This window comes from Panulirus ornatus, chromosome 30 (genome assembly GCF_036320965.1).
Source record: "Panulirus ornatus isolate Po-2019 chromosome 30, ASM3632096v1, whole genome shotgun sequence".
NCBI lineage: Eukaryota > Metazoa > Arthropoda > Malacostraca > Decapoda > Palinuridae > Panulirus > Panulirus ornatus.
Genome location: NC_092253.1, coordinates 17,917,756 through 17,942,596, shown reverse-complemented (window position 1 = coordinate 17,942,596; position 24,841 = coordinate 17,917,756). Strand labels below are relative to the sequence as shown.

Genomic DNA, 24,841 nt, shown 5'->3' with positions numbered 1-24,841 from the left:
CAATTAAGTATGTTGAATAAGATAAATAGATATCTGTAAAGTGCATATTTTAAGGTTACTGTTTCCATTGCTAGTAATATTGATAATGTGATATTTCAGCTATGGTGAAGAATGTATGGAATATGTGGCAGGGTGGCGACAGGATATGAAGAATGTAAGGAATGTGTGATGGGGTGGCAACAACAATGGATGAAGGCAGCAAGTATGAATGTGTACATGTATATATATGTATATGTCTGTGTATGTTTGTATATGTTGAAATGTATAGGTATGTATATGTGTGTGTGTGTAGCATTTATGTAGATACATGAGTATGTGAGTGGGTTGGGCCTTTCTTTTGTCTGTTTCCTTGTGCTACCTTGCTAATACAGAGACGGCGATTAAGGATAATAAATAGAATAAATAATATCTGTAAAGTGCATATTTGAAGGTTACCATTTCCATTGCTAGTAATATTGATAATTTGATATTTCAGCAATGGTGAAGAATGTAAGGAAGGCATCATTACCTGTGGTAGGTAGACTGCACCATTTCACTGAGAATGAGGTAAAAGTCATTCGCGAGAAGCTACTATGTTGGTATGATGCCCACCATCGAGTTTTGCCATGGCGCTCAATCGCTGCCACAGAACCTGACCGCAATAAGAGAGCATATGCAGGTATCGTTACCCAGTTAGTTGTTTTATATATATATATATATATCCCTGGGGATAGGGGAGAAAGAATACTTCCCACGCATTCCTCACGTGTCGTAGAAGGCGACTAAAGGGGACGGGAGGGAGGGCTGGAAACCCTCCCCTCCTTGTATTTTAACTTTCTAAAGGGGGAAACAAAAGAAGGAGTCACACGGAAGTGCTCATCCTCCTCGAAGGCTCAGATTGGGGTGTCTAAATGTGTGCGGATGTAATCAAGATGAGAAAAAAGAAGAGATAGGTAGTATGTTTGAGGAAAGGAACCTAGATGTTTTGGCTCTGAGTGAAACGAAGCTCAAGGGTAAAGGGGAAGAGTGGTTTGGGAATGTCTTGGGAGTAAAGTCAGGGGTTAGTGAGAGGACAAGAGCAAGGGAAGGAGTAGCACTACTCCTGAAACAGGAGTGGTGGGAGTATGTGATAGAATGTAAGAAAGTAAACTCTAGATTGATATGGGTAAAACTGAAAGTGGATGGAGAGAGATGGGTGATTATTGGTGCATATGCACCTAGGCATGAGAAGAAAGATCATGAGAGGCAAGTGTTTTGGGAGCAGCTGAATGAGTGTGTTAGTGGTTTTGATGCACAAGACTGGGTTATAGTGATGGGTGATTTGAATGCAAAGGTGAGTAATGTGGCAGTTGAGGGAATAATTAGTATACATGGGGTGTTCAGTGTTGTAAATGGAAATGGTGAAGAGCTTGTAGATTTATGTGCTGAAAACGGACTGGTGATTGGGAATACCTGGTTAAAAAAGCGAGATATACATAAGTATACGTATGTAAGTAGGAGAGATGGCCAGAGAGCGTTGTTGGGTTACATGTAATTGACAGGTGCGCGAAAGAGAGACTTTTGGATGTTAATGTGCTGATAGGTGCAACTGGAGGGATGTCTGATCATTATCTTGTGGAGGCGAAGGTGAAGATTTGTATGGGTCTTCAGAAAAGAAGAGAGAATGTTGGGGTGAAGAGAGTGGTGAGAGTAAGTGAGCTTAGGAAGGAGACTTGTGTGAGGAAGTAGCAGGAGAGACTGAGTACAGAATGGAAAAGGTGAGAACAAGGAGGTAAGGGAGTAGGGGAGGAATGGGATGTATTTAGGGAAGCAGTGATGGCTTGCGCAAAATATGCTTGTGGCATGAGAAGAGTGGGAGGTGGGTTGATCAGAAAGGGTAGTGAGTGGTGGGATGAAGTAAGATTATTAGTGAAAGAGAAGAGAGAGGCATTTGGACAATTTTTGCAGGGAATAAATGCAAATGATTGGGAGATGTATAAAAGAAAGAGGCAAGAGGTCAAGAGAAAGGTGCAAGAGGTGAAAAAGAGGGCAAATAAGAGTTGGGGTGAGAGAGTATCATTAAATTTCAGGGAAAATAAAAAGATGATCTGGAAGGAGGTAAATAAAGTGCATAAGACAAGGGAGCAAATGGGAACTTCAGTGAAGGGGGTAAATGGGGAGGTGATAACAAGTAGTGGTGATGTGAGAAGGAGATGGAGTGAGTATTTTGAAGGTTTGTTGAATGTGTTTGATGATTGAGTGGCAGATGTAGGGTGTTTGGTCGAGGTGGTGTGCAAAGTGAGAGGGTTAGGGAAAATGATTTGGTAAACAGAGAAGAGGTAGTAAAAGCTTTGCGGAAGATGAAAGCTGGCAAGGCAGCAGGTTTGGATGGTATTGCAGTGGAATTTATTAAAAAAGGGGGTGACTGTATTGTTGGCTGGTTGGTAAGGTTATTTAATGTATGTGTGACTCATGGTGAGGTGCCTGAGGATTGGCAGAATGCTTGCATAGTGCCATTGTACAAAGGCAAAGGGGATAAGAGTGAGTGCTCAAATTACAGAGGTATAAGTTTGTTGAGTATTCCTGGTAAATTATATGGGAGGGTATTGATTGAGAGGGTGAAGGCATGTACAGAGCATCAGATTGGGGAAGAGCAGAGTGGTTTCATAAGTGGTAGAGGATGTGTGGATCAGGTGTTTGCTTTGAAAAATGTATGTGAGAAATACTTAGAAAAGCAAATGGATTTGTATGTAGCATTTATGGATCTGGAGAAGGCATATGATAGAGTTGATAGAGATGCTCTGTGGAAGGTACTAAAAATATGTGAGCGTTGAAAAATGTGTGGAAGGCGAGGACATTATCTTGGAAAGCAAAAATGTGTATGTTTGAAGGAATAGTGGTTCCAACAATGTTATATGGTTAGAGGCTTGGTCTATAGATAGAGTAGTGCGGAGGAGGGTGGGTGTGCTGGAAATGAGATGTTTGAGGACAGTATGTGGTGTGAGGTGGTTTGATCGAGTAATGAAAGGGTAAGAGAGATGTGTGGTGATAAAAAGAGTGTGGTTGAGAGAGCAGAAGAGGGTATATTGAAATGGTTTGGTCACATGAAGAGAATGAGTGAGGAAAGATTGACTAAGAGGGTATATGTGTCAGAGGTGGAGGGAACGAGGAGAAGTGGGAGACCAAGTTGGAGGTGGAAAGATGGAGTGAAAAAGATTTTGAGTGATCAAGGTCTGAACATGCAGGAGGGTGAAAGGCGTGCAAGGAAGAGAGTGAATTGGAACGATGTGGTATACCAGGGTCGATGTGCTGTCAATGGATTGAACCAGGGCATGTGAAGTGTCTGGGGTAAACCATGGAAAGTTCTGTGGGGTCTGGATGTGGAAAGGGAGCTTTGGTTTTGGTGCATTTTACATGACAGCTAGAGACAGTGTGAACGAATGTGGCCTTTGTTATCTTTTCTTGGTACTACCCCGCAGGGGGAGGGGGTTGTCATTTCATATCTGGCAGGGTGTCTATGGGAATGAATGAAGGCAGCAAGTATGAATTAAGTAAATGTGTATGTATGTATATGTCTGTATGTACATATATGAATACATTGAAATGTATAGGTATGTATATGTGCGTGTTTGGTTGTGTATGTATATACATCTGTATGTGGATGCTTTGGGCCATTCTTTGTCTGCTTCCTTGCGCTACCTTGTTAATGTGGGAGACAGCGACAAAGGATAATAATATTAGATGAAAAAGGGTAGGGTCATGGGATGAAGAAGTAAGATTATTAGTGAAAGAGAAGAGAGAGGCATTTGGAGAATTTTTGTAGGGAAATAATGCAAATGACTGGGAGATGTATAAAAGAATGAGGCAGGAGGTTAAGAGAAAGGTGCTAGAGGTGAAAAAGAGGGCAAATGAGAGTTGGGGTGAAAGAGTATCATTATGTTTTAGGGAGGATATAAAGACGTTTTGGAAGGAGGTAAATAAAGAGCATAAGACAAGGGAACAAATGGGAACATCAGTGAAGAGGGTTAATGGGGAGGTGATAACAAGTAATGGTGATGTGAGAAAGAGATGGAGTGAGTATTTTGAAGGTTTGTTGAATGTGTTTGATGACAGAGTGGCAGATATAGGTTGTTTTGGTCGAGGTGGTGTGCAAAGTGAGAGGGTTAGGGAGAATGATTTAGTAAACAGAGAAGAGGTAAAAGCTTTGCGGAAGATGAAAGCCGGCAAGGTAGTGGGTTCGGATGGTGTTGCAGTGGAATTTATCAAAAAAGGGGATGACTGTATTGTTGACTGGTTGGTAAGGTTATTTGATGTATGTATGTCTCATGGCGAGGTGCCTGAGCATTGGCGGAATGGTTGCATAATGCCATTGTACAAAGGCAAAGGGGATAAAAGTGAGTGCTCAAATTACAGAGGTACAAGTTTGTTGAGTATTCGTGGGAAATTATATGGGAGGGTATTGATTGAGAGGGTGAAGGCATGTACAGAGCATCATATTAGGGAAGAGCAGTGTGGTTTCAGAAGTGGTAGAGAATGTGTGGATCAGGTGTTTGCTTTGAAAAATGTATGTGAGAAATACTTAGAAAAGCAAATGGATTTGTATGTAGCATTTATGGATCTGGAGAAGGCATATGATAGGGTTGATAGTGATGCTCTGTGGAAGGTATTATGAGTATATGGTGTAGGAGGCAGGTTATAAGAAACAGTGAAAAGTTTTTATTGAGGATGCAAGGCATGTGTACGTGTAGGAAGAGAGGAAAGTGATTGGTTCTCAGTGAATGTAGGTTTGTGGCAGGGGTGTGTGATGTCTCCATGGTTGTTTAATTTGTTTATGGATGGGGTTGTTAGGGAGGTAAATGCAAGAGTTTTGGAAAGAGGGGCAAGTATGCAGTCTGTTGTGGATAAGAGAGCTTGGGAAGTGAGTCAGTTGTTCACTGATGATACAGCGCTGGTGGCTGATTCGGGTGAGAAATTGCAGAAGCTGGTGACTGAGTTTGGTAAAGTGTGTGAAAGAAGAAAGCTGAGAGTAAATGTGAATAAGAGCAAGGTTATTAGGTACAGTAGGGTTGAGGGACAAGTCAATTGGGAGGTAAGTTTGAATGGAGAAAAACTGGAGGAAGTGAAGTGTTTTAGATATTTGGGAGTGGATTTGGCAGTGGATGGAACCATGGAAGCAGAAGTGAATCATAGCGTGGGGGAGGGGGTGAAACTTCTGTGAGCGTTGAAGAACCTGTGGAAGTCGAGAACGTTATCTTGGAAAGCAAGAATGGGTATGTTTGAAGGAATAGTGGTTCCAACAATGTTATATGGTTGCGAGGTGTGGGCTATAGATAGACTTGTGGGGAGGAGGATGGATGTGCTGGAAATGAGATGTTTAAGGACAATATGTGGTGTGAGGTGGTTTGATAGAGTAAGTAATGAAAGGGTAAGAGAGATGTATGGTAATAAAAAGAGTTTGGTTGAGAGAGCAGAAAAGGGTGTTTTGAAATGGTTTTTTCACATGGAGAAAATGAGTGAGGAAAGATTGACAAAGAGGATATATGTGTCAGAGGTGGAGGGGATGAGAAGTGGGAGACCAAACTGGAGGTGGAAAGATGGAGTGAAAAAGATTTTGAGTGATCAAGGTCTGAACATGCAGGAGGGTGAAAGGCATGCATGGAATATAGTGAATTGGAACGATGTGGTATACCGGGGTCGACGTGCTGTCAGTGGATTGAACCAGGGCTTGTGAAACATCTGGGGTAAGCCATGGAAACTTCTGTGGGGCCTGGATGTGGAAAGGGAGCTTTGGCTTTGGTGAATTATACATGACAGCTAGAGACTGTGTGAATGAATGGGGCCTTTGTTCTCTTCTCCTAGCGCTACTTTGTGCACATGCGGGGGAGGGGCATGTCATTTCATGTGTGGTGGGGTGGCGAAGGGAATGAATAAGGGCAGACAGTATGAATTATGTACATGTGTATGTATGTATATGTCTGTGTGTGCATATATATGTATGCATTGATATGTATAGGTATGTGTATGTGTGTGTGTGGACGTGTATGTATATACATGTGTATGTGGATGGATTTGGCCATTCTTTCGTCTGTTTCCTTGCGCTACCTCGCTAATGTGGGAGACAGCGACAAAGTATGATAAATAAATAAATAGAATGATATATACGAGGTGCGAAGAGAAGAAAGTGATTGGTTCCCAGTGAATGTTGGTTTGTGGCAGGGGTGCGTGATGTCTCCATGGTTGTTTAATTTGTTTTTGGATGGCTTGTTAGGGAGGTAAATGCAAGAGTTTTGCAGGGGGGGCAAGTATGCAGTCTGTTGTGGATGAGAGGGCTTGGGAAGTTAGTCAGGTGTTGTTTGCTGATGATACATTTGTGGTGGTTGATTCGGGTGAGAAACTGCAGAATTTGGTGACTGAGTTTGGTAAAGTGTGTGAAAGAAGAAAGTTGAGAGTAAATATGAATAAGAGCAAGGTTATTAGGTTTAGTAGGGTTATGGGACAAGTTAATGGGGGGTAAGTTTGAATGGAGAAAAACTGTAGGATGTGAAGTGTTTTAGATATCTGGGAGTGGATTTGGCAGCGGGTGGAACCATGGAAGTAGAAGTGAGTCACAGGGTGGGAGAGGGGGTGAATGTTCTGGGAGCATTGAAGAATGTGTGGAAGGTGAGAACTTTATATCTCAGAGAGCAAAAATGGGTATGTTTGAAGGAATAGTGGTTCCAACAATGTTATATGGTTGTAAGACATGAGCTATAGATGAGGTTGTGCAGAGGAGAGTGGATGTGTTGGTAATGAAATGTTTAAGGACAATTTGTAGTGTGAGGTGGTTTGATTGAGTGAGTAATGAAAGGGTAAGAGAGATGTCTGGTAATAAAAAGAGTGTGGTTGAGAGAGCAGAAGAGGGTATTTTGAAATGGTTTGGTCACATGGAGAGAATTAGCGAGGAAAGATTGACAAAGAGGATATATGTGTCAGAGGTGGAGGGAATGAGAAGTGAGAGACTAAATTGGAGGTGGAAGGATGGAGTGAAAAAGATTTTGAGTGATCAGGGCTTGAACATACAGAAGGGTGAAAAGCATGCAAGGAATAGAGTGAATTGGAGCGATGTGGTATATCGGGGTTGACGTGCTGTCAGTGTATTGAACCAGGGCATGTGAAAGATCTGGGATAAACCATGGAAAGTTCTGTGGGGCCTGGATATGGAGAGGGAGCTGTGGTTTTGGTGCATTACACATGACAGCTAGAGACTGAGTGTGAACGAATGTGGCCTTTGTTGTCCTTTCCTAGTGCTACCTTGCGTGTGTGTGGGGGAAGGGTTTGGTTTTTCATATTTGGTGGGGTGGCTATGGGAATGCATGAAGGTAGGAAGTATGAATATGTACATGTGTATATATGTATATATATGTATATGTCTTTGTATGTTTTTTTTTTATTTTTTTATACTTTGTCGCTGTCTCCCGCGTTTGCGAGGTAGCGCAAGGAAACAGACGAAAGAAATGCCCCCCCCCCCATACACATGTACATACACACGTCCACACACGCAAATATACATACCTACACAGCTTTCCATGGTTTACCCCAGACGCTTCACATGCCTTGATTCAATCCACCGACAGCACGTCAACCCCTGTATACCACATCGCTCCAATTCACTCTATTCCTTGCCCTCCTTTCACCCTCCTGCATGTTCAGGCCCCGATCACACAAAATCTTTTTCACTCCATCTTTCCACCTCCAATTTGGTCTCCCTCTTCTCCTCGTTCCCTCCACCTCCGACACATATATCCTCTTGGTCAATCTTTCCTCACTCATTCTCTCCATGTGCCCAAACCATTTCAAAACACCCTCCTCTGCTCTCTCAACCACGCTCTTTTTATTTCCACACATCTCTCTTACCCTTACGTTACTTACTCGATCAAACCACCTCACACCACACATTGTCCTCAAACATCTCATTTCCAGCACATCCATCCTCCTGCGCACAACTCTATCCATAGCCCACGCCTCGCAACCATACAACATTGTTGGAACCACTATTCCTTCAAACATACCCATTTTTGCTTTCCGAGATAATGTTCTCGACTTCCACACATTTTTCAAGGCTCCCAAAATTTTCGCCCCTCCCCCACCCTATGATCCACTTCCGCTTCCATGGTTCCATCCGCTGACAGATCCACTCCCAGATATCTAAAACACTTCACTTCCTCCAGTTTTTCTCCATTCAAACTCACCTCCCAATTGACTTGACCCTCAACCCTACTGTACCTAATAACCTTGCTCTTATTCACATTTACTCTTAACTTTCTTCTTCCACACACTTTACCAAACTCAGTCACCAGCTTCTGCAGTTTCTCACATGAATCAGCCACCAGCGCTGTATCATCAGCGAGCAACAACTGACTCACTTCCCAAGCTCTCTCATCCCCAACAGACTTCATACTTGCCCCTCTTTCCAGGACTCTTGCATTTACCTCCCTAACAACCCCATCCATAAACAAATTAAACAACCATGGAGACATCACACACCCCTGCCGCAAACCTACATTCACTGAGAACCAATCACTTTCCTCTCTTCCTACACGTATGTATACGTTGAAATATATAGGTATGCTTATGTGCGTCTGTGGGCGTTTATGTACATGCATGTGTATGTGGGTGGGTTGGGCCATTCTTTTGTCTGTTTCCTTGCACTACCTTGCAAACACAGGAGACAGTGACTAAGTATAATTAAAAAAATTGTATGTGTATGTATATATGTATGTATATAAGTGGATGGCTCTTTCTTCATCTGTTTCCTGGTGCTACCTCACTAACACAGGAAATGGCAATCAAGTATGATAATGATGATAATAAAGATTGTAAAAATGATAATTTTCCTGTTGGTTGTGGAACTCCTTTTCCAGACTTAGCTCTCTGAAAGTTTATGATAATTTTTATAATGTAACTGTAATTCTTTTAACTAATTTTCCAAAGAAAAGGGGTTTGGAAATAACATCAAAACTATGTATGCTGTAGTTGCATTTAGTTTTTCGTTTTTTCTATCGTGAATATCATACATGTATGTCTAACTTATTTGTTATGAACCTTTACCTTTGTTTATTAATTTCCTTGCAGTTATTTTGACATATGCTTTTTTAGTTTGGGTGTCTGAGATAATGCTACAGCAGACTCAAGTCAGCACAGTAATTGACTATTTCAAAAAATGGATGACAAAATGGCCAACAGTGGGTGATTTGGCTAGTTCTACCTTAGAGGAGGTGAACCAAGTCTGGGCAGGCTTGGGGTACTATTCTCGGGCAAGAAGACTTCATGAAGGTGCTTTGAAGGTTGGTTGATTTAATTTGAGTATTTGATTCGGACTGTCTTATTTGTTCACACTTCATTAATCTTTTTACTGCTCAGTAACTTTCTCTCTCTGAACATGCAGACTTTTATTTCATGCTCTTTGAGACCAAGGACTTAATGGGTGAGTTGACAAAAGTGAAGAAATGATAATTTTTATTCTTAAAAGTGAATACTTTTTTCATATGTTTGCCATTTCCTGCATTAGTTGATGCAGAGAGCAGCATCTCATTTGCTAACATTCATTCTTTATCTGTTATGTATGGTGCACCAAAATCAGAGCCCCCAGTCCACAACCCAGGCGCCAAAGACCCTTCCATGGTTTCCCTGACTGCTTCACATGCCCTGGTTCTGCCTGCTGACAGCACATCATCCCCTATATATACCTCATCACTCCAATTCACTCTGTCCCATGATTGCCTTGCACCCTCCTACCTGTTCAGGCCTCAATCCCTCAAAGTATCTTTCTCAACTTCCTTCCACCTCCTTGGATTTACCTTTTTCCTTGTTCCCATCCCTTCTGATATGTTTACCCTCTAAGTCATCCTTTCCTTGCTCATCCTCTTCATATCCCCAAACCATTTCATACCCTCTTCAGCTCTTTTCTACATACTCCACTTCACTACTACACCTCTCTCTTACCCTATCATTTCTTAATTGATCAACCCTCCATATGCTACATATTGTACTCAAACATTTTATTTCAAACACATTCACCCCATTCTTTACATTTTTATCTCAAGCCCATGCCTTGCATTCATTGATCACCGAAGGGTCTGCTGTCTATCTCTACCTCTGATGCTCGTTTCCTTTGGGAACTGCCTCAAGTGGGTGCCCATGGCAAAAGAGATTCCATAATTATTGAACTCCAGTGCCACTTCTTTACCTATAAGCGCCTCACCCTTAACAAGCCACTGGCAAAGGGCAACTCTAGTGTAGTGTTTTCATAAGCTCCTACCCAGTGTTCCTACTGACTGCTTCTACCTAATGTGTCTGCCCAGTGTTCTACTACTACTATCTATTGCTCCTACCATTTTGCAAAAAGGCAGTGCTAGCACATTGCATTCATCACAAGAAAATCTATAGTTATGAAGAATGTGTTTTGTGAGTTGTTTTTAATTGTTGTGTGTGACAAGGAGAGATTGTATGTTTGTGGACAGAATGCTAGTAGCCCATGTGTTGGGGAAGCAGGAAGAAAAAGATGGCCTACCTGGGTTAGAGAGGTGCAACTTGACAACCACTGAAGTGTTGGCTTTCTGTGTAGTAGTAGTTGGATACCTTCCATACCTATGACTACCTACTACTTTAGGTACTACTGTACCAACAAACATACCCACCTTTGCTTTTGAAGACAGTGACCTTCCTTTCCATACATTCCTATATGCACACAACACCTTATCCCCCTTACCCACCCAAGTGGTTCACTTCAGCTTCAATGGTTCCATATGCTGCCATAATTACTCCTGGCTATCTAAAACTTCCAAATTCTCCAAGTTCTTTCCATTGAAACTCATACTCCAAATAACCTCAACTCTTCTCTCTGCTAAACCTATTTACCATACTTTTATTCACATTTACTCTGATTTTTCTCCTTTCACACATTCTTCCAAACTCAGATGCCAGCTTCTGCAGTTTCTTACTTGAATCTTCCATCACCACCAAGTCATCAGCAAATAATGGCTGATTCACCTCCCAGAGCACACACCCTCAACAGACTACATAGTTTTTCCTGTCTCCAAGACCTATGGATTCACCCTCCTCTCCACCTTATCCTAAACACATTAAACAGCCATGGTGACATCGCACACCCCCTGCTTTAGACCCACCACCTGCAGCCACTCACCCTCCTCTCTACCTTCTCATGCACACTATTGATAAAAGCTCCTCATTGCTTCTAATAGCTTTCCTCCCACCATATTTTTGCAGCTCCTTCCACAGAACATGTCTATCAACCCAATCTTAGGCTCTCTCCAGATCCATATTTTTCATATATGTTTGCCATTTTCCATGTCAGCGAGGTAATGCTTGGAATCAAAGAAATAGTCTCACTGCTCACATCCATTTCCTAGCTGTCATGTGTAATGCATTGTAACTATACCTCCCACTGTCCCTAGGCCCACAGACCTCTCTGTTGTTACCCCCAACTGCTTTATATGCCATTGTTCAGCTCATTGACATCATGTTGTCCCCCTGAAAACCATATCATTTCAGTTTGTTCTATCCTTTGCATACACTGTACCCTCCAGCAAGTTCAGGCATTGAAGTTTGAAAGCCTCCTTTGCTCCATCCTTCCACCTCCTGCTTGGTGTCCCCCTTTCCCTTGTTTCCTCCACCTCTGACATCTGTACTCTGTCAGTCATCCTTTCTTCACTCTTCCTGTCCACTGTCTGAACCATTTCATAACTTCATCTTCAGCTCTCTTACATACTCCACCTGCTACCACACCTCTTTCTCACCCTGTCATTTCTTATTTGATCAACCCTCCTCATGCTACATATTGTCCTCAAGCATTTCATTTCCAACACATCACCCTACTCCTTACATATTTGTCTAAAGCTCTCAGTTTACCTCTGTACAACACTGTTGGGACTACTTTACCGTCAAATATGCCAATCTTTGCCCTTTACGATTGTGACTTCTTTCCACACATTCTTCAGTGCTTCCAAGACCTTTGCCCCTTGACCCACCCTGTGGATCACTTCTGTTTCCATGGTTCCATTCGCTGCCATATCCATCTCCAGTTACCTGAAACACTGCACTTCCTACAAGTTCTTGCCATTCAAACTCACACTCTAAATAACCTGTCTCTTCTCACTGCTAAACCTAATAACCTTACTTTTATTTGGATTTACTTACAACTTCTCCTTTCTAACATTCCCAAAATTAGACACCAGCATATACAGTTTCTCACTCAAATCTGCTATGGGTGCTGTGTCATCGGCAAACCACAGTTGACTTACTTCTCAGGCCCTCTCACCCCAATATACTGCATTCCTGCTCTTGTCTCCAAGACCCTTGCATTCATCTTCCTCATCATCCCATCCATAAACAAAGTAAACAGTCATGGTGACATCAGACATACCTAATGCAGGCTCACCTTTGCATGCAACCACTTACCCTCCTCCTTGTACTTGCACTTGCACCATATTCTCTGGATAAAACTCATCATTTGCTTCTAATATCTTTCCACCCACACCATTTGTTCATAACACCTTCCACAGAGCATCATTTTGAACCCATCACACTTTCTACAGGTCCATAATGTTATTTTTCACGTGTTCGCCGTGTTCCATGTTAGCAAGATAGTGCCAGGAACAGATGAAGAAATGGCCTTATCAGCTTACATCCACTCTCTTGCACTCATGTATAATGCTTTGAAACCAGAACCCCTCTATTCACAACCAGGCCCAACAGACTTTTCCATGGTGTTCCCCAACCACATTGTATGCTCTGTTTCAGTCCATTGTCAGCACATCATCCCCTGTATACTGGGTTGCTCCAACCTACTTTATCTTCTGCATGCCTCAAGCTTTTAAAGAATCATGGTTCCACCTCATTGGTTTCCTGCTTTTCCTTGTTCCTTCCCCTACTTCATGTATACCCTCTCAGTCATCCTTTCCTTACTTATCCACTCCACCTGTCCATATTATTTCAGCATACCCTCTTCATCTCTTTCACATATATACTTGTATATATCTGCAGTAACATCCACTCTAGCCATTTTGTGCACTTACAAAAAACCTTCACCACCTCTTCTCTTTCCACTACATCATTTGCCATGAATCTCTTACAGTGCATACCTCCCCAACTAAATACCCTACATCTGCCACCCTATCATCAAACACATTCAGCAGTCCTTCAGAGTACTCATTCCGTCTCCTCTTCACCTAATCTCTGCTTGTTAACACTTCCCCATTTGCTTCCTTCACTGATGTTCCTGCTTGTTCTCTTGTAAATACACTATTAACTTACTTCCAAAACATTTTCTTATTCTCCTTGAATTATGTTGATACACTCTCATTTGCCCTATTTTAGCTCCTGCACCTTCCTCTTGACCTTCTACCACTTTTTCTTGTATATCTTCCACTCACTTGGACTTCTTTCCTCTGATTGATACCCATACACCTGCCTTTTCTTTTTCACTAACAACTTAATGTTGTCATTCCATCGCTTACTACCCTTTCTCACTTGTCCACATTTACAGATGCAAGCCTAGTTTTCCTTAACTCCTATCATGCCTTATCCTCTCCCCTAGTTTCATTTCCTCTCACCTTTTGTCATTCTTCACTCATTCTCTCCTGGTATCTCATCACACAAGTATCTTTTCCAATTCACTCACTTTCATAACTTTCCTCCCATCTGTGTCATTTCCTCTTTTCTCAAAGTCTCAACAGTTCTTAACATTTGTCTCCACCAGTTGATAATCAGACATTCCCCTAGCTGGCACTCACAACACGTTGAAGTCTAAAAGTCTTTCCTTTGTACCCCTGTCAAGTAGAAAATAACCCAGTAATGCCCACATGCCATCTTTCCTACTCACCTGTATATGCACACATGTATGCCCCTCTTGTTAAATCAGGTATACCTAATCACCAGTCTCTTTCAGCCCACAATTCAAGTTGTCCATCATTCTTATTCACAACACCAGGTACTCCATTCCTCCCAGTTATAACCTCAACTGCTACCGTATCCACTCATATTCAAATCACCCATCAGCGACATTTAATCAGAATTGTATAAAAACTACTGCCACTCAGCTGCTCCCAAAACACTTGCTTCTCTTTTATAGCCCTCTCAGCTACAGATCACAAGACAAATAATCACTCACCTCTTGTAATTCACTTTCATTTTTACTCGCATCAGTGTGTAACTCACTTTCTTGTACTCTTTCGCACATTTCTCACAGTTTCTTTTTCAACAGCACCGCTTCTCTTTCCTTAGCTCATGACCATGCACTCACCCCTGACTTTACCCCTAAGGCATTCCCAAACTGTTCTTGCCATTCCCCCTTTGACCTTGTTTTGCTCATAGCTAGAACATCCAGGTATCTGTCTTTAAACATACAACCCATCTTTCCCTTCTCATCTTGGGTACATGCACACACATTCAGCCTGAGCCTTTGAGGAGGATGAGCACTTCTCACTTGGGACCTTTTTTCTAGCCTTAAGATATTTACAGCACAGGGATGGGTTTTTTCAGACCCCTATTTCCATTCCTCTTTAGCCACCACCTATGACACTGGGAATATATGGGAAGTACTCTTCTCCCACTCCCAGAGATAGGGGAGAAATTAATATGGAAAATGATATAAAGAACACATTATGAAGTTTTTATTAGTATTGTATTTTTATATATGTGGCAGTTGAGGGTATAATTGGTGTACATGCAGTATTCAGTGTTGTGAATGGAAATGGTGAAGAACTTGTGGATTTGTGTGCTGAAAAAAGACTGGTGATTGGGAATACCTAATTAAGAAAAGAGAGATATACATATGTGAGTAGGAGAGACATTTAAAAGACATTATTAGATTACGTGTTAATTTATAGGCATGTAAAAGAGAGACTTTTTGATGTTAATGTGCTGAGAGGGGCAGCTGGTGTGATGTCTGGTCTTTATCTTGTGGAGGCAAAGTTGAAGATTTGTAGAGGTTTTCAAAATAGAAGAGAAAATGTTGGGGAGAAGAGAGTGGTAAGAGTAAGTGAGCTTGGAAAGTAGACTTATGTGAGGAAGTACCTGTAGAGAATGAGTGTAGAATGGCAAAAGGTGAGAGCAAACAATATGAGAGGAGTGGGTGAGGAATGGGATGTATTTAGGGAAGCAGTGATGGTATGTGCAAAAGATGCATATAGCATGGGAAAGGTGAGAGGTGGGCAGGTTCGAAAGAGTGGTGAGTGGTTGGATGAAGAAGTAAGGTTGTTAGTGAAAGAGAGAAGAGAGGTGTTTGGATGATACTGACAAGGAAGGAGTGCAATTGAGTCAGAGATGTATAAAAGAAAGTGGCAGGAGGTCAAGAGGAAGGTGCTAAGGTTGAAAAAGAGGGCAAATCAGAGTTGGGGTGAGTTAGTATAATTAAGCTTTAGGGAGAATAAAAAGATGTTTTGGAAGGAGGTAGATAATGTGCATAAAACGTGAACAAATGGGAACATCAGTGAAGGGCACAAGGGTGGAATGAATAACTAGTAGTGATGAAGTGAGAAGATGGGGTGAGTATTTTGAAGGTTTGTTGAATGTGTTTGATGATAGAGTGGCAGATATAGGGTGTTTTGGTTGGGGTGGTGTGTGAAGCAAGAGGGTCAGGTAGAATGGTTTGGTTAAGAGAGAAGAGGTAGTGAAAGCTTTGCGGAAGATTAAATCAAGCAAGGCGGCGGGTTTGGATGGTATTGCAGTTGAATAAATTAAGATTGGGGATGACTGTGTTTTTGATTGGTTGGTAAGGATATTCATTGTATGTATGGATCATGCTGAGGTGCCTGAGGATTGGCAGAATGCATGCATAGTGCCAATGTACAAAGGCAAAGGGGATCAAGGTGAGTGTTCAAACTACAAAAGCATAAGTTTGTTGAGTATTCCTGGGAAATTGTATGGGAGTATATTGATTGAGAGGGTGTAGGCATATAGAGAGCATCAGACTGGGGAGGAGCAGTGTGGTTTCAGAAGTGGCAGAAGATATGTGGGTCAGGTGTTTGCTCTGAAGAATGTGTGTGAGAAGTAATTAGAAAAACAGATAGATTTATATGTAGCATTTATGGATCAGGAGAAGGCATATGATTTGGGTGATAGAGATGCTTTGTGGAAGGTCTTAAGAGTGGGATGTAAGCTGCACTTGAATTTGTTAAGAACGGGGGTGATTGTGTTGTAGATTGGTTGGTAAGGATATTCATTGTATGTATGGATCATGGTGATGTGCCTGAGGATTGGTGGAATGTGTGTTTAGTGCCATTGGACAAAGGCAAAGGGGATAAAGGTGAGTGTTCAAACTACAAAGGCATAAGTTTGTTGAGTATACCTGGAAAATTGTATGGGATGGTATTGATTGAGAAGGTTAAGGTGTGTCCTGAGCTTCAGATTAGGGAGGAGCAACGTGCTTTTAGAATTGGTAGAGGATTTGTGGATCAGGTGTTTACTTTGAGGAATGTTTGAGAGAAATACTTAGAAAACAAATGAATTTATATGTGGTATGTATGGATCTAGAGAAGGCATATGGTAGGGTTGATATAGATGCTTTGTGCAAGGTCTTAAGAATATATGGCGTGGGAGGTAACATTCTAGAAGCAGAGATGTTTTTATCAAGGGTGCAAGGCATGTGTTTGAGTAGTAAGAGAGGAGAGTGATTGGTTCCCAGTGAAGGTTGGTCTGTGGCAGTGGTGTGTGATGTTCTCATGGTTGTTTAATTTGTTTATCGATGGGGTGACTAGAGAGATAGATGCAAGAGTTTTAGAGAGAAGGGCAAGTATGCAGTCTGTTGGGGATGAGAGAGCCTGGGAAGTGAGTCGATTGTTGTTCGCTGATGATGCAGCAGTGGTGGCTGATTCGAATAAGAAGCAGCAGAAGTTGGTGACTGAGTTTGGAAAAATGTGTGAAAGGAAAAGTTGAGAGTAAATGTGAATAAGAGCAAGGTTATTAGGTTCAGCAGGGCCGGGGGACAAGTTAGTTGGGATGTAAGTTTGAATGGAGAAAAATTGGAGTAAGTGAATTGTTTTAGATATCTGGGAGTGAAATTAGCAGCAGATGGAATATTGGAAGTGGAAGTGAGCTGTAGGGTGGAGTAGGGGTCAAAGGTTCTGGGAGCAATGAAGAATGTATGGAAAGAGATAATGTCATCTTGGAGAACAAAATGGGTATGTTTAAAGGAATAGTAGTTTTAACAATATTATGTGGTTGAGAGGCATGGGGTTTTACAGAGGAGGGTGGAGATGTGTTGGAAATAAAATGTATATGAACAATATGTGGTGTGAGGTGGTTTGATCGAGTAAGTAATGAAAAGGTAAGAGAGATGTGTGGTAATAAAAAGAGTGTGGTTAAGAGAGCAGAAGAGGGTGTATTGAAATGGTTCGGTCACATGGAGAGAATGAGTGAGGAAAAGTTGAAAAGAGGATATATGTGTTGGAGGTGAAGGGAATGAGGAGAAGTGGGAGACCAAATTGGAGGTGGAAGGATGGAGTGAAAAAGATTTTGAGCAATCAGGGCCTGGGAGATGTGTAAGAGAAAGTGGCATGAGGTCAAGAGAAAGGTGCAAGGGTTGAAAAAGAGGGCAACTGAAAGTTGTGGTGAGAGAGTGTAATTAAATTTTAGGGGGAATAAAAAGATGTTTTGGAAGGAGGTAAATAAAGGGTGAAAGACAAGAGAACAAATGGGAACATCAGCGAAGAGGGCAAGGTGGGAATTGATAGCAGGTAGTGATGGGTTGAGGAGGAGGTGGAGTGAGTATTTTGAAGGATTGTTGAATGTGTTTGGTAATAGAGTGGCGAATGTATGGTGTTTTGGTCAGGGTGGTGTGCAAAGTGAGAGTCAGGGAGAATGGTTAGGTGAAAAGAGAAGAGTTGGTGAAAGCCTTGCAAGAAGATGAAATCCAGCAAGGTGGTGGGATTGGATGGTATTGCGGTTGAATTTATTCAGAAAGGGAGTGATTGTGCTTTTGATTGGTTGATAAGGACATTCAGTGTATGTATGGATCATGGTGAAGTGCCTGAGGATTGGCAGAATGCCTGTATAGTGCCATTGTACAAAGGCAAAGGGGATAAACATGAATGTTCATTGTACACAGGCATAGGTTTGTTGAGTGTACTTGTAAAATTGTATGGGAGGGTATTAATTGAGAGGATAAAGGCATGTTTTGAGCATCAGATTGGGTAGGAGCATTGTGATTTCAGAAGTGGTAGAGGATGTGTGGATCAGGTGTTTGCTATAAAGGATGTATGCGAGAAATACTTGGAAAAACAGATGGATTTGTATGTAACATTTATGGATCTGGAGAAGACATATGATAGGGTTGATAGAGATACTTTGTGGAAGGTCTCAAGACTATATGGTGTGGGAACAAGGATGTAAGGCATGTTTATGAGTAGGAAGAGAGGAGAGTGATTGGTTGCCAGTGAAGTTTGGTCTGTAGCAGGGGTGTGTGATGTCCCCATGGTTGTTTAATTTGTTTATGGATGGGGTGGTTAGAGAGATAAATGCAAGGAGATGAGGGGGCCTGTGAAGTGAGTCAATCGTTGTTCACTGATGATACAACACTGGCGGCTGATTCAGATAAGAAACTGCTGAAGTTGGTGTCTGAATTTGGAAAAGTGTGTGAATGGAGAAAGTTGAGAGTAAATGTGAATAAGGTTCAGCAAGGTTGAAGGACAAGTTAGTTGGGATGTAAGTTTGAATGGAGAGGAATTGGAGGAAGTAAAGTGTTTTAGATATCTGGGAGTGGACTTGGCAGCAAGTGGAACCCTGGAAGTGGAAGTGAGTCATAGGGTGGGGAGGGTGCGAAGGTTCTGGGAGCAGAGAAGGATGTGTGGAAAGAGAGAATGTTACCGTGGAGAACAAAAATGGGTGTGTTTGAAGGAATAGTAGTTCTAGCAATATTGTATTGTTGTGAGGTATGGGCTATAGATATGGTTGTACGAAGGAGGGTGGATGTGTTGGAAATGTTTGAGGACAATATGTGGTGTGAGGTGATTTGATCGAGTAAGCAATGAAAGGGGAAAAGAGATGCATGGTAATAAAAAGAGTGTGGTTGAGAGAGCAGAAGAAAGTGTGTTGAAATGGTTTGGACATATGGACAGAATGAGTGAGGAAAGATTGACAAAGAGGGATATATGTGTCAGAGGTGAAAGGAACAAGGAGAAGCAGGGAACCAAACTGGAGGTGGAAAGATGGAGTGAAAAAGCTTTCGAGTGATCAGGGCCTGAATATACAGGAGGGTGAGAGGTGTGCAAGGAATAGAGTGAATTGGAACAATGTGGTATACTGGGGTTGATGTGCTGCCAGTTGACTGAATCCATGGGGTAAATCATGGAAAGGTCTGTGGGGCCTGGATGTGGATAGGGAACTGTGGTTTCGGTGCATTACACATGACAGCTAGAGACTGAGTGTGAATGAATGTGGCCTTTTTTGTCTGATTTCCTGGCACTACCTCACTGAAGCGGGAGGTAGCGATGCTATTTCCTGTGTGGGTTAGTGACAGGAATGGATGAAGGCAAGCAAGTATGAATGTATACATGCTTTTATTTGTGTAAGTCTGTGTATGTATATGTTTTTTTTTTTCTTTGTCGCTGTCTCCCGCGTTTGCGAGGTAGCGCAAGGAAACAGACGAAAGAAATGGCGTCCACACACGCAAATATACATACCTACACAGCTTTCCATGGTTTACCCCAGACGCTTCATATGCCCTGATTCAATCCACTGACAGCACGTCAACCGCGGTATACCACATCGATCCAATTCACTCTATTCCTTGCCCTCCTTTCACCCTCTTGCATGTTCAGGCCCCGATCACACAAAATCTTTTTCACTCCATCTTTCCACCTCCAATTTGGTCTCCCACTTCTCCTTGTTCCCTCCACCTTCGACACATATATCCTCTTGGTCAATCTTTCCTCACTCATTCTCTCCATGTGCCCAAACCATTTCAAAACACCCTCTTCTGCTCTTTCAACCACGCTCTTTTTATTTCCACACATCTTTCTTACCCTTACATTACTTACTCGATCAAACCACCTCACACCACACATTGTCCTCAAACATCTCATTTCCAGCACATCCATCCTCCTGCGCACAACTCTATCCATAGCCCACGCCTCGCAACCATACAACATTGTTGGAACCACTATTCCTTCAAACATACCCATTTTTGCTTTCCGAGATAATGTTCTCAACTTCCACACATTCTTCAAGGCTCCCAGGATTTTCGCCCCCTCCCCCACCCTATGATCCACTTCCGCTTCCATGGTTCCATCCACTGCCAGATCCACTCCCAGATATCTAAAACACTTTACTTCCTCCAGTTTTTCTCCATTCAAACTTACCTCCCAATTGACTTGACCCTCAACCCTACTGTACCTAATAACCTTGCTCTTATTCACATTTACTCTTAACTTTCTTCTTTCACACACTTTACCAAACTCAGTCACCAGCTTCTGCAGTTTCTCACATGAATCAGCCACCAGCGCTGTATCATCAGCGAACAACAACTGACTCACTTCCCAAGTTCTCTCATCCCCAACAGACTTCATACTTGCCCCTCTTTCCAAAACTCTTGCATTCACCTCCCTAACAACCCCATCCATAAACAAATTATGTATATGTATGTATATGTGCGTGTATAGGCACTTATGTTTGTATATATGTGTATATGGGTGGATGGGCAATTCTTCATCTGTTTCCTGGCACTACCTTGCTGACACAGGAAACAACAATTCAGTATAATGAAAAAAAGATAATAAAGAATGTATACATATATATTTTTTCGTACATATTTGCCATTTCCTGTGTTAGTGAGCTAGTGTTCAAGAACAGTTGGGATGACCTTAGAGGGAAGGATAGATAAGGAAGAGAACAGTACAGGATAGATGAGGCATTGGGTTCCCTAATAGAATAATGAAGGGTAGAGGTATAAGTACAAAAGTGAAGAAAGGATAAAGGGACAGCATAGTCCTCCAGAACTTGACCTATGTAGCTGAAACATGGACATGGAATGATTCAGAGAGGTCATGAATCCCAGATATGGAAATGAGCTATTTGAGAGGGGCATATGTTATGAATAGATGGAATGAAGAAAGAAATTAGAGCGGGCATATGTTATGACTAGATGGAATGAAGAAAGAAATTAGGGGGAGGTTTGGAATGGCAGGTAATGCAAAGGGAATGAATTGTGAAATGTTTTAATGGGTGGTATAGTCATGTGAAAAGAATGCAAGATAGGAGTTTTTAAGGAGATTGTATGGAAGTATAAGTAATGGGGTTGGTGTGAGAGGAAGACTATCTATGACATCGGGAAATAGAATAGAAGAGTATTGGAATGAAGGAAATGGTGGAAGATATTGGAATGAAGGAAATAGTGGAAGAATGCATGGAATGGTGTATATGAGAGAGGCATGTAACGACAAGTATGAGTGGTGACTCTTTACTGTAGCCACCCCCTTGATTGGAGTTCTTGGGGGAAGAGGCCTTAAGAGACATAGATGGATAGAAAGATAGATAGATAGGTGAGGAATCTGTATATATATGCATGGCTTGTGGTATTTTTAAGAATTTGTAAATAGGATGCACTACTGCACAACAGTAGAAGGCTTTTAAGCGTTTGAAAGTGTAGTTGCAATAGATTGTCATATTGTACTTGTATGTGAAATGGTACAGCACATAATAATATTAAGTTTATTTATAGATGTTTTCATTCATGTTTCATATACTGGATAGGATATTATATTTTTCAGGTGGTGAAGGAATTAAATGGAGAATTTCCAAATGATCGTGACTCACTCATTCATCACCTGCCTGGTGTAGGCCGCTATTCAGGAAGTGCTGTATCATCCATTGCTCTGGGCTGTGCTGTTGGTGTAGTAGATGGCAATGTCAGTAGGGTTTTGGCACGTGTTAGAGGAATTGGTGCAAACATTGCTGCTCAGGTAAGGAGAGGACTGATATTATGTGTTTGTGTGGAGTATAAATCACAAAGCTGTGATGAGTAGGCATGATGTCACTTTCCATGTGTGCATGTGGTTGGTCATAGCATTATAAAGGGTCTTGACTAACTAGCATCTTGAAGGAATTTCCACTTTACCTAGTGACATGGTTTTAGTACACGATAATATTTACATGATCTAACTCCTTGTTTCTCTCATGTGTTTAAGATTTATCTGGTACATTCCAAAGATTAAAATTACCACATAAATATCAAACAATTAAACAGACCAATTTGGGTTCTTCCAGTCTCTATGGTATTATCTTCACATTATTTTTTACAATGGACAACATTTAGGTTGACAAAAATTTGTATTTATATTGAAACTTTGGAAAATTTTGTGCATTAGTATGAGTGTATTGTCTTTATCAACCAATTCACTAGCTGGTGACATATTTTGTTTTCCAAAATCTGGTTGTCATGAGATCCCATCAGTGCAGGATACTGCATGCTTGCTCGCAAGCTTAGTGAGCGTGGTTGAACATGGAGATATCTTCCAAAATTGGTAAGCTTGTTGCTCTTTGTAGCACTCAGCCCATAACTCAACCAAGAAATACTAGAATCCCTTTCTATTGACTAATGTGGTGTAGCTTTTGAGATGCATGTTGAATCATCAGCCAGTGAGGATGTGAAAGCACCACAGGCAGACTTTGTAAAAAGGTAAAGCAGCTAAGCTGAGTTCTGCTCTTTTTTCAGTACTATCATTTAGGTATGTAAGATGGTTATGGGAAAACTCTCTGCAGGAACATGATTGATATACATTACCACTGAAATATTTACACTTTACCCCATATTAATGACTTTCAAGAACCAGATTTTCACATGAGCAGTTTACTTTTGTAAAATGAATTTGTGTTTGCTTTTGTTGGGGAACATAGTGCAAGACATCATATCCATTTTGAACTGCCTTGCTTGTTGACCTACATGGCTTGCATATATGTCATTGCTTTGATTAGTTCATTTCCATTGGGTACTTTGAGACATACTTGAAGGTCAAGACCTTAAGTCTGGCTTGACTTAACTTCTCAAGACTGTTATCCAATACAAAGAGTGAATGATTGAATAATATTTTGAATGGAGCCTTTTTGAAGTCTTAAGAAGATGGTGTTCTCTTGCAATTCTTGCTCAGGACAGCTGCCTTTTACATTTCTTATCAAAATGAATGAAATCATGTAATTTTGATTCCTGCAAATGATAAACGAGACACATTTTCCTGATCAAAAGTACTAATGTAAATTCAAATTTTACGAAGAATTGTATTTCAGACTATTGACTGGTTTCATTCTTGGATGATGAAAAAGAAATGTTTGTATGCATTAATGAATCTAACTTAAGGTAAAGCAACGAAAATTAATTCATCTTTTCACAAGTGTACCATACATTTCATCTTACTTGTGTACAATGCATCATTGGAAAACATCTCTCATGTTGCTAGGACACTACCAGAATGCACATACTATGTGTGCTCATATTGTATGAAGAAATCTCTTTCTATCATACTTTTTTACCATTGGTAAAGGCTTCCCCAAAGCATCTCTCTAGATTTATGAGTGAAGAGCACTCCAATGGAGTTGCTTAAGAAGATATCAACTCTAGAAGCTGAGTTGGAAGTATTGAGAAAACTTGAAAATGGTAAAGCCTCAGCACTTAAAAAGGCCTACATGGCCTACATGATGGAGTCAAGCATATGTGCTTTCAAAGAGAACAAAAAGAAAATTATTTCTGAGATAGGGGAGAAAGAATTATACCTCCATATTAACTGTGCATTGTAAAAGGTGACTAAAAGGGGCAGGAGCAGAGGGTTGATATCCCCCACCTTGTGTTTCAGGAGCCAAGCAGGAGTGCTCATCCTCCTCGAAGGATCATGCTTGGGTGTCTAAATGTGTGTAGCTGTAACCAAGATGAGCAGAGAGAAGAGATAGGTAGTATGTTTGAGGAAAGGAATGTGGATGTTCTGGCTCTGAGTGAAACATAGTTCACAGATAAAGGGGAAGAATAGTCAGGAAATATTGAAGGAGTAAAGTCAGGGGTTGGTGAAAGGACAAGAGCAAAGGAATGAGTAGCACTTCCCTGAAGCAGGAGTTTTGGGAGTGCATTTTAGATTGTAAATAGGTAATTCTAGATTAATGTGGGAAAAATAAAAGTGGATGGTGAAAAATTAGTGATTATTAGTGCTTATGAGAAGGAAGAGCTTTGGGAGCAGCTGAGTGAGTGTGTTGTGACGCAGTAGACCAGATGTTAGTTGTTGGATGATTTAAGTGCAAAGTTAAGCAATGTGGCAGTAGGTGGTATAACTGGGGGCATAGAGTATTCAGTGTTTTGAATGGAGATGGTGAACAACTTTTGGAGTGGTGTGCTGAAAAAGGACTGGTGACTGGGAATATCTGGTTTAGAAAGAGGGACTTACACAAGTATACATATGTGAATGGGAGAGGCATTATTAGATTACATGTATATTGAAAGGCATGTAGAATAGAGACTTTTAGATGTAAATGTGCTGAGAGGGGCAGCTGGGGGATGTCTGATAATGTTGTGAAGGCAAGGGTGAAGATTTGTAAAGGTTTTAGAAAAGAGGAAACAGCATCAGTGAGAAGAGAGTGGTGAGAGTGATTGAGCTTGGAAAGTAGACTTGCATGGAGAAAAACGAGGAGAGAATGAATGCAGAATGCAAAAGTTGAGAGTAAATGAAGTATGGGTAGTGGGTGAGGAATGGGAGGTGTTTAGAGAGGCATTGCTGGCTTGTGTAAGAGATGCATATGGCATGCGTAAGGTGGATAGATTAGAAAGGGTAGTGAGCAGTATGATGAAGAAGTAAAGATACTAATGAGAGAGAAAAGAGAGGCATTTGAGTGGTACTTTCAAGGAAGATAGTGC

The 24,841-nt window shown here is 41.4% G+C and overlaps 1 protein-coding gene across 6 annotated transcripts in view; it reads left to right on the top strand.

Annotated features, from left to right (window-relative positions):
* The first annotated feature begins 470 nt into the window (after positions 1-470).
* Positions 471-24,841, top strand: part of LOC139758430 (adenine DNA glycosylase-like) — a 115,330-nt gene continuing 90,959 nt past the window's right edge. For all 6 annotated transcript variants that reach the window (XM_071679835.1, XM_071679829.1, XM_071679833.1 and 3 more), the window contains exons 1-3: positions 471-658; positions 9,094-9,281; positions 21,720-21,911. In XM_071679835.1, the coding sequence (XP_071535936.1) occupies positions 478-658; positions 9,094-9,281; positions 21,720-21,911 (561 nt within the window). In that variant the 5' untranslated portion in view covers positions 471-477. The remainder of the gene's footprint in view (positions 659-9,093; positions 9,282-21,719; positions 21,912-24,841) is intronic.